Raw genomic sequence first — 10,469 nt, forward strand, 5'->3', positions numbered from 1 at the left:
GAATACAAAAATTTCATGTAGAGAAAAATAAGAATTAAATAATTAATAATAATCACACACGCAATGAGCACTAATTACGTGAATGAAAATCAAAGTGAAGCGAGAGCGGAGAAATTGCAAGTGAATGTTAATGATAATGTTAAGATAATTCGAAGCACATCCAGCGATAGCTATGTGTGGAAACTGCCTGATGAGGCAGCTCATCGAAAATATCATATTGCACCAAGTGAAGAACGCGGGGAATTAGTCGCTGAAGCGAGGGAAGTAACGGAAAAGCAAAATATCAGCAGTGATTCCTTAAGAGCTTTAGACAAATCGTACGATACGGCGAAGATTCGTTTAAATTTGAATGCAGAGAAGGTTTCGTTCAAATCTTTGCAACACTTTAACAGAAATAAAAAAATTTCAAAAACAACAACAACAGCAGCAACAACAACAACAACAATTTCAACTATTAAAAATTCCTCGCTGCCGATGTCGCCAATCAATAATTCCATTAAAACAACAAATTTACATTGGAAAAATACTAAAGCTTCTAACGATGAGAAATCCAATAGGCAACGACATATGTCGACTCCATTAAATTTCACTATAGTTCCCATCAATTTAGCAAAAGAGAGACAAATAACGGCAAACGAAGAAATGCAAAAATTACCAGAAATTAAATTGACTTCATTCGTGGAAGATCGCCGTACGAATACATTTAATTCATCAATTCCGCAAACAACAAAATTGCCTTTAATGAAGGCGCCGAACAAAACGCCAAAAACGGAATGCACTAAGGATAGAATCAATGGAAACATTCATATACCAAATAGGAAGGCATCGTTAAATTCGGAATTAATTGATCAGCCTGAATGCTCTACTTCCCCTGAATCAATGTTAGATAATGTCTTAAGTGCTGCTTCTTCGTTTTCCGTGCACAGTAGTAGTATAAGTAGTAATAGTGTGTTGGGTGAAAGTGAAAATGTAAAAATAAGAAAAGCAAAAACCGATAGCTCGCCAGCAACGCCACCCCTAAATACTGTAAAACATGTTGCCCTTAATCTTCCCGCTCCTCCGTCTGTACGACTGCCGAAGAATAAAAGCAATTCTCTGCTATCTAGTTCGCCATTAACGGAATTAAAAGCTAACGTTAAGAAAATAGGAGAAAACTCTAGTGAGATAAAAATCGCTCGCAATTTATTATCGGTTCCTAACCTACCATTGAGTATAGCTTCGTCGGAATCTTTTGAGACGGCTACAAATTGCTCAAGGTAAACATTTTTGCTAAAAGTTCTTCAATATCCTAAATTAACTAATTGATCCTCTTCATTGTGTTACTTCATACACTGAACGCAAGTCAAATGAAACATTTTCATGGCAGCATTAACGAGTAACTTGTGCAAATTCTTCGCGCAGAAATATATATAGATTTACGGATGATGTACGCATTTTTTGTGCAAATATTTTATTAAAATCCTATGTAAATTATTAGGAAATGTGTCATCAAATTGTGTTATCAGCGACTTAGATAAAAGATGTTAGGAGCATTTGCCCCAACTTGTAAGAAACAGAATGTTTTCTTAGAAATGGCGTTCGTAAGCTAATGCCCAAGACTAGCTCGCCCGATGCATTCCAGACATTCGATCTTGATGCGAGCTTGCAAACTTACTCTTATCATTGTATTTGTATTTGCTTGACACAAACGCTTAGGCAGTAGCGGAAGATCTAAAACACTCGAATCTTACTCAAGTACAATTGAAGCTACAGGTTGGATCTTAAGTTTATATAATTGAAACCTATTAATATATACAAAATATAGGAAGCAATGAGAATATAATAACGTCTAACATTTCTACATTGGTACGCTATTATGATAATAATCGTTCTCAGCCTTGCGGCTTTTATGGATTCCTTAACTCTACGATTTCATTAAACAAATCTAGTTTTAGATCATTTGCCTAAACAGTCGAACATTTCAGTCAATTAGTTTCGGCAAAAATATTACTCTTGAAATTCATCGGTTGATGCGCATGAAGAATGGGAGATCATCTCAATTCCTCTAAACTCATGTTTGAAGCCATTCCTTATAATGATACCAATGTACGGATTTTCTCTTATGCTTCCATTTACATATCCCTTCTTCCAGAAGGCCACTTCCAACTTGTTGTGTACTTTGTTTTATGCGAGGAAACATTGAGGAACCAAGAACGAGTTTGAGATGTGGAGCATTGCGAGTAGATTTTACGGCATAGCATATGTAACTATAAGATGATAAGGTTGTTTGCCCTTCAAAAGCAGCAAACTCTTTCTCAAACAGCCTCCTTATGCCTTGCCGTCTATATTTCTTTATTTTTATACTTTGCGCCGCTTACTGTAAAGAGCATATTAAGTTTCTGAAGATGTAGGCAACGCCCCCAAGGATTTGCGATAGACCAACTTTTATTATAGCGTTTAATTCAGAATCACTGTTTGCATCGACCTTAGCTTGTCTGTCCCTCTACGGGTCTGTCTTGTTTTCCTGTGTTCAACCTGCAGTTCGACGGTGGTAGACTGACGGGTTTTGGCTCAAGAACGAAAGCTATTGGAATAGCTCGGACAAGAGCACTGACTTCCACAAATGTATAACCGTACATGAAGACAATGCATAATCTTTGATGTATTATCATGATTTTGAACGAATGTCTGTATTAGGCAAAGTAGAGCAGGGTATCTGATGATAGCCTTGCCCTTTTATAATGTTTTTATTTATTACACTCTGCACCATTTGTGATACAAGGGTACATAAAATTAGCGCGAGTGTATGCAATACCCACAAGGACTTGAAATAGACCCACTTTTTATTATACCAAATTGCATTTCTAAGCTTCTCTGTCCCTCTGTCCGTCTCAATTTTTTGTGTTCAATCTGCAGCTTGCAATATGTTAAAATGGTCTGATGAAATTTGGTACACCGACCTGTTTTGTCCCAAGGATGAACGCTATTGAAAATATTTCGAATCGGATTACATTTTCGACCATTTCCCATATAACATATTATTTTGAAAACTGCATCAATCGAAGTAATGTAGGATATTTAATAATGGACCATGGCCCGCTATAGTGTTTTTACTTGTTTTTTTGTAATCTTGTTTAACTAAAACTAAAACCCAATTATATGCGCTTAGAACTCCTACTTCGCCTTTACCAGATAAATCGGTGCCTACTAAGGCTGCGGAGGAGATTTTCCCTGAGGAATTTAAATGCCAGATGTGTCGAGGAATCTATCAAGATCCGCGAAGCTTAAATTGTTTGCATACGTTTTGCTTTCAGTGCATAGTTAATGAAAATTTTAAAGAGGATGTCAGCATACCATTTTGGTCTCAGCCGAATTCAGTGCAGCAAAGAGAGCCCACAGAAACAAAAGGTAAATATTTTTTTAATATTTTTCTTTTTATTAAATTTTGTTTTTATTATAAATTTTTTTTTTTTTTTTTTTTGTTATTAAATCAGTCAATGATGATTATACGGTTGAGAGAGAGGGGTGTAAGAGAAAGAAAGAAAGAAAGAAAGAGAGAGAGAGAGAGAGAGAGAGAGAGGGAGAGAGATATAGAGAGATAGAAAAAGATATCTAACTATTATTATTTATTACGAATTATAATTTGAGATGTTTAACAAGTGGTTTTTGTTATTGTTGTTCCTATCGTTGTTGTTGTTGTTGTTATTGTTAATACTAAATATGTTATGTTAACGCGATTGTACTGTTTTACTAAAGTTTATATTGTTTACAAACAATGATAATTTTACTTTAAAATCTGCTAATAATTATGCTAAAAGAAAAAGAAAAAGAAAGAAGACTAAATATATATAAATATTAAAAATTTTCTTTAATATATTTCGTTAGACTAATCTTGTAATTGTATAAACTAACTAACTGTTCGTGTATACATATTTTTAAAATATTTTATTAATTCTCATTAACAAAGTAATAGTTTTCATATTGGCATTCAAGTAGTTACTACTTATTATAAACGTTTCGAGATACATATACGTAAATAGGCTTAGATATTATGTGTATTGCATATTGTTGCTGAGTTTTGGCAAAAAGTTTTTTAAAGTTTTTCTTTCAAACTTTTCTACAAAAAGATGAAAAAAACATTTTGTTTTTCTTTTTTTTTTTGTTTTTTGTTTTTCTTCAAATTTCCCCTTTGGCTAATATCAGATTTTAACATATGGTATTATTTAAAAGTTCATAACAGCTTAATGGTGTATTTGGATGATTATTTGTTGCTGCAGCGGCTGCTTCGTTTCGATTTTTTATAAAATTTCCCACCCAGTGGGCGGTTAAATCCAAATATTTTGTTTTTGCTCCCGGATTGTAATCAAGAAAACCCGCTTTCGGTATCACTTCTTCAATTTGACTGCCATCTGGCCAATTGTTATAGCTGGCAATATTTATAAAGCCTACGTGATTCAATATAGCTGTGCGCCAAGCCACGCCATAGTACTAAAAAGAAAGAATTATCAAAAATATTATTATTAATTTTTTACTTTTACAATAAACTCAATGGGAAAGTTGCCTTGGCTTTCGTTCACAAATCATGAAAAAGTCAAAAAGCTTATTCAAAGCTCGATATAGAATTCCTTGAATCGATATTCAGATCAATAGAGCATAAACGATTTGTGGAATTTCTACGCAATTGCTTGGCTAATTGCAAACGATTTTTGAACAGATCATAACCATTTGTAAGTTTTAACGACGTATGTCTGAAATTGCTGGATTCTATCTCAGCTTTTAAAATATTGAGAGTCTCGACTATTAGCGACAAAGAGAAAGCTATTTATATATGCATAGTTTACACCCAGAACTATGCGTTATAATCACAAATACTTATTCCAGGATGTTGTAAGGGATTTTTTAAAGTATCTCTATTATTGATAATAAGAAATTCGATGATCATAGACAACAATCAACAATTGGTAAGACGTCCGAAAATATGATTCGCATATTGATTTTCATTTAGTTTCCTCCACTTTATCGATGCTTGAATCTACGCTTTGAAAAGACTAAATATAGCGAACAAAAATCAGCAAGTATCTATTCGCTTTGTCCGAAAATATGGCTTACCTTTTGATTTTCGCTTGTTTGGGCTGGGTACACGCACTTGCACAATATTTATAACTTTGTAGACGAATAGCCAAACAACGAAAACTATAACTTACCAAGAACTTGGCTAATATTATAGGTTATAAAATGCAAGTCATATTTACAGAGAAAATACTTTACGTAGGAACGAATTTTGAATTTATATGCATCGTCATAGACTAAAGCAAATTAATTGTTTTACTTTTTTGCGGTAATTTTGAAGCCATTCTTTAGAGATTCCATATATTAATTCAATCACGACGAGCTCCGAAGTAGTTATATGTGTGTACATTTAATAGTATTGGGAATTTGGAGATTTCACAGCTTTGTAATATCAAGCAATCCTTTTCACTGAACAAATGAAAAAATCGTGACTTTAGAAATGTAACAGACGCAGAGTTTATATAAGTTGGGCAAAAATTGTGCATGCGTATACAGCTGCAATGAAACGTAAGGTTTTCACCGATAGTAGACTGACTGAAACGATTAGCCGGTCTTAAAATTATTCTACTTATTTACTACACTTTTATACCTGAGCTTTTGCGACGAACGCAGACAATGGGTGGGACTGCCGATACTACTATCTATATATGTTTTCTTAAAAAACTTTCACGATGGTTAACTTTACGATCGTATAATATTAATACCGATATTGACAAAAATATCTTAGTTAGTTACAGCTTGCTGACGGCTTGGCCTACATTTTTTTACCAGATAGATGGTCATAACTAAATTGCCTCGAAACTCTTCTTCTCTTTATGATTATTCTCTTATTTCATAAAGGAATCGATACGACACTAGAACTACTAGTAACATATTGGGTCGTCAAAAACACTGCGCACATACCGTACAATATAACAATAATTCTGAGAGATTACCATCTAATACTTACTCGGCCATTACTTCGATGTCTTTGTATGTCACCATGACGGGGGAATTTATTGCGTTCAGCAAAACCGGGTCCCACCGTTGGTACGAATAGCATTTTATAAGTCATGGCAAACGACTTCAAATACGACCAATTTTTCCAAGTGCTAGCAAAAGTTGCACCATTACTTGGCAGCTTACTATAAAAACCATCAAAACATAGGCGACGCATTGATTCAGCATGATTTTTAAGCCTAATAATAAGTAAAAGAATTTTATTAATATCTATCTAGTAGAAGTATTCCTTTAATGATTCTTACCTAATATGACCAATAAAAATTCCATCCACCCTCTGCCTTATTGAACTAACATTATTGCTCTTATTTTTACAAAAAGCTCGAGCTGCAGATGAATCAATTAACTTATACGCATTGCTAATATAAATTAAAGGTAATTTTCTTTTCTTGCTAAGCGAGTACACTTTATAGAAACCTCTTAGCATTAGAAATGTTTGCAAATCTTGAAATTGTTTCTCTAAATAGCCTTGACTTTGATTGCCGGCCAAACTTAATTCAAATGTTACGCTTAAATTGTATTGCGGAGCTAATTCGATAATGGTTTTATATAATTCCTGCTCGGAGGCTTTACCATTATAGCTAAGTACAAGGACACCAATGCCACAATTACGGATATTTTCAAGATGTTGTTGCAATAATCCCGTTGTCGGTTTATATAAACCTAAAGCAGGATAGAATGCACTATTCAAGACCTTTGGAACAGACGCTGACTTTACGGCCAATGCCGTTCCTCCTATGGTGGCATTAGAAACTGTCTTGAATATTTCTTTTGGTGCATGGTTCGATTTTTTGCTTTTATACCATTGCACCGGGGCGGTATAGAAAATGTGTATCGCTGTGGTTACAGTTTCCAAAATGGTATGTTCTTCTTCGGGATTCACTGCGTTCTTTTTATTGAAATCTTTTAAATTTTGTATTTTCTCCTTAATTAAGCGAGATTTCAATTTTTGCTCATCATATTTTTCAGGCTGAATTATGCCATTTTCACGAGGTGACCTTAAAATTTCCGGAGATTGTTCCACTTTAACATTATTGCTATTACGTGTTTTACTATTATCGTCACCGTTATACACGCGTGCTATAAAATTTTCATCGATTAAATGCTCATGATTTGTATGCTGCAAACCATTATTTAAAAGCAGTAAAGTTAATATAATTAATGTGATAATCATTAATAGCAATAAAATTCTTAATTTACGTGGATTTTTGATATATTTAGTAAACAACATATTTATTGCTTTGGCTATTACAGTTATGTTTTACTTTTCTTTTCTTTTTTTTTTTTTAATATTGATTCACGTTAAATATTTTAAGCTCGTAAGACATTTTATTTATTATTTTTTTTTTTTTTTATGATTTTTCTTTTTTCATTTTTCTCAGACCTTGCTTTAAGTGTTTGTGGGTGAGTGAGTGCTTTTGCCCACACATCTACTGATGCAGAATCATTTCCTTTTGTCGTCTATATATATTCGTTTATTTTGAGTTTATGTTTTTCTCAATACGTTTTCGTTTTGTTTTCTTTTTTTTTTTTTTTTCTGTTATTCCCCGGGTACTAAGATATCAACCCCGCTGAGCATTCAATGCATTCTTCCATCCATCCGTCTAAACTATGTATAACAGATTTTTTATGTTTTTTCTTTGACCAAGTGTTTCCTGTAGTTTGTTTTGATGCTATTTTATATGCATTTATGCGTATACGTATACGTTTGTCTATAAACATAGATTTATATGTCTATAGGTATTTGTATGTTAAGTGGAAAGCTTTGGTTTTTGGTGGTAAAATGCTATTTCGAATGTTATTTTTTATTAAGCCGGCATTAAATGTTTTCGTGCATATCAATGCGTGCGCATGACTAGTATGTATGCAAAGTGAAGAGCATTCAACTTACGATAATGAGAAGTAAGGCAATTCGAGAGAGTATTTTTTGCTTAGACAAAGGTTTAAAAGAGCTTTTATGTACAGGGTCGGCCAGTGGTCGTATGTTTCGCAACTTTCTTCTTAAACTACTAAGGCAGCTTTCATATTGAGTAGGTCTGATTCAATGGCTCAATCGATCAAGGAATGTTTCTGCGAGATTTTGTCCTGCTATCTTCATTTCTTTGCATTTGGGGCAATTCCACAAAAATGATGCATCAAATTTCCACAAGTTTGGTAGAGAAATAATTTCAGACTATATTCGGAAACTAGAATTTTGTTTCATTCTTGTAATGTGTTGTAAGATAGCAACTCAGTAAAGACGAAGTTGCTGGCAACGCTAAAATAATGAACTCTTTCTATATGTCCCTCGTTTGTTTGCTCTTTGCTTTTGACCCTGATCGTATGCCGACGCTTTTGCCTTGCCTATGTAACGATAGATTAAAAATTACACTAAGTATCAAATTTGTATAACGTAAATATGTAATAAAATAGGCCGATATTATTCCAAAATATCACAGCGGACAGAATTTTCTAATAGGTCTATTATATGCAAAAGGTTTAAGCTAAAATCTACAAACTTTTTTTATAAATATTTACTTAATTTTTGGTCATTTTCAATGGTTAATTTTAACACAAGCCGAACACTTATTTTTTATAGCCAGAGATGGATTTATAATCTTCGTTATCGAGTAAACTCGTTAGCAGACGGCTCGTTACAACCAGCGCATAATAAGCACACTTTCGATAATCGAAAGAAGAACTCGCGTTTACGCGGTGTCGAGGGTTATAAACGAGCCACGGAAGTATGCTTTTCAAAAAACACTAAGCAAACGGACCGACGGGAGAAGACGAGCAGGTCGGTTCGAAATATATGTTTGTATTTTTTAGGGCCTCTGAAGCTTACTTCTCTCTTCGACAAAATGAGTATACTCTCGCCCTTTCGGTGATTGCAATGTTTGCTTGGCTTATATATGTACAAGTCACACAACTTTTTACAGAAATAGTTTAAGCTTACAAGTCCCGCTACTTTTTGATTACAATAGTGTATATTTTTCTTACAAAATTTACTTTCAGCCTTATCAACTACGAAAGCAAACAGCAATAGCTTATATTCCTCTTCACCGGAAATAACATCAGTACGTAGTAATTCCGACTTATCAACTATTACGAGCAAACAACGTCATTCGTCCTTTAGTTTTAAACAGAAAAAGTCTACGGATCGTTTAACAATGAAGGTAAATTTTCATGTTACATAGACAATAAGACGATAAGAGAATTGCATCTGATTTGAATCGATTTTTATATATATGCCTCCAATTTAAACAAATTTATTTCAATACATTTACAAGATCTTTTTCAGATCAATTCAGTTGAACTTTTGCTGATGATTATCAAATCACAAAATATTCGCGAAAAAGATTTTACAAATAGCTACACTGTCAGCCATGAGAAAGGACTCAATGTCCTTTCACTTTAAAATTAATACAATTGATCTTTAATTACTTCGAAGCATTGAGTAGAAATAATGTACGAGCAAAATGTATTGAAAGAGTTTGTAAAATCAAACTACATTTAGTAGACACGTTTAACCCTAGATCGCCAAGTATTAGAAGATAGATAGGAAATCCCGAAAATGTTGAAGATAGCCCAATAGTCTTAATTCGATGCTATGCCCAAGAAGAAGATGGAATGAAAACAGCAAAGAATTTATTTACGCTTCAGATATATCAAAATTTTCTTCTTCAAAATCTGGAAAATGTTACAATTTACTTATCGGAAGTAAAAAATTCCTCTTCTAGGCAATCTTTAGATCTCAGAAATTATAATGTTAAGTGTCAACGATACGCACGTTATTCAATTTTAGTGGTTTCCCCACAATCCCAATTAGAGGCAGACGTGGTAGAAGCTAAAGCTAATCATTTATCATGAATCTATATATACTTTATGCGAAAAAAACGGAATCTTTCCCTACCTTCTACTAAAATATTTTCATTTTCTCTTTATATAATGTTATCAAGTGCTTTATTATCTGTTTTTAGAGCAAAAATCGAACCAAACAAATTAAAGATGAAACGCAATGTAATCCCGATGCAAAGCGTCTAATTATATGTGAAATCTGCCAATTTCCTACAGAGCTACCTTTGGGCGGTATACGACAATTACCGCAGAATTTTTTACTCTTACGCAAGATAGAAGAGTTACATTTTAAAATGAGCGAAAAAATGCTTTCATCCATTTGGTGCAGTCTATGCTGTGAAGAAACGAGCGTAAATACTACAACCGCACATTTATTAAGCATAAGTCAGTCTAAATTTTTTTCTTTTATTAGGCTACCTATCATTGTTTGAATTGCACTGTAAATCTATGTACTCTTTGCAAGGAGGCGCATGAACGGCAACGTTCCACCTCAGGTCACAAAATACAAAGTATTCTGGAATTGAGAAAGAAGCACAAACAAAAGAATACCAGGAACGATAATACGAGATTGCCATTGAAATGTA

General features: G+C 33.6%; 2 protein-coding genes across 2 annotated transcripts in view; one reads left to right on the forward strand and one right to left on the reverse strand.

The window, feature by feature from the left end:
- LOC119634042 overlaps positions 1–10,469 on the forward strand; it is a 12,244-nt gene continuing 1,775 nt past the window's right edge. Inside the window, 5 exon segments of the mRNA XM_038027953.1 lie at positions 1–1,256; positions 3,149–3,387; positions 9,043–9,203; positions 10,008–10,235; positions 10,298–10,469. The exon segment at positions 10,298–10,469 is cut by the window's right edge and continues 9 nt beyond it. Coding sequence (XP_037883881.1) covers positions 64–1,256; positions 3,149–3,387; positions 9,043–9,203; positions 10,008–10,235; positions 10,298–10,469 — 1,993 coding nt within the window. The 5' untranslated portion in view covers positions 1–63.
- LOC119634043 (glycoprotein endo-alpha-1,2-mannosidase-like protein) lies at positions 3,571–7,324 on the reverse strand. Its single transcript, XM_038027954.1, has 3 exons — positions 6,294–7,324; positions 5,999–6,227; positions 3,571–4,467 (listed from the first exon to the last, which is right to left on the reverse strand). The coding sequence occupies exons 1-3, from the start codon at positions 7,277–7,279 to the stop codon at positions 4,186–4,188; spliced, it is 1,497 nt and encodes a 498-aa protein (XP_037883882.1). The 5' UTR covers positions 7,280–7,324; the 3' UTR covers positions 3,571–4,185.

Source organism: Glossina fuscipes, unplaced genomic scaffold (assembly GCF_014805625.2).
Source record: "Glossina fuscipes isolate IAEA_lab_2018 unplaced genomic scaffold, Yale_Gfus_2 2, whole genome shotgun sequence".
In the NCBI taxonomy this organism is placed as follows: domain Eukaryota; kingdom Metazoa; phylum Arthropoda; class Insecta; order Diptera; family Glossinidae; genus Glossina; species Glossina fuscipes.

Bases quoted from the DNA above. Each gene is read 5' to 3' on its own strand.
- LOC119634043 (XM_038027954.1), bottom strand. From the start codon at position 7,279: ATGTTGTTTACTAAATATATCAAAAATCCACGTAAATTAAGAATTTTA. The intron at 6,228-6,293 runs GTAAGAATCATT...ACTTATTATTAG, and splicing joins ATTTTTATTGGTCATATTAG to GCTTAAAAATCATGCTGAAT. The intron at 4,468-5,998 runs GTAAGTATTAGA...CTTTCTTTTTAG, and splicing joins GACATCGAAGTAATGGCCGA to TACTATGGCGTGGCTTGGCG.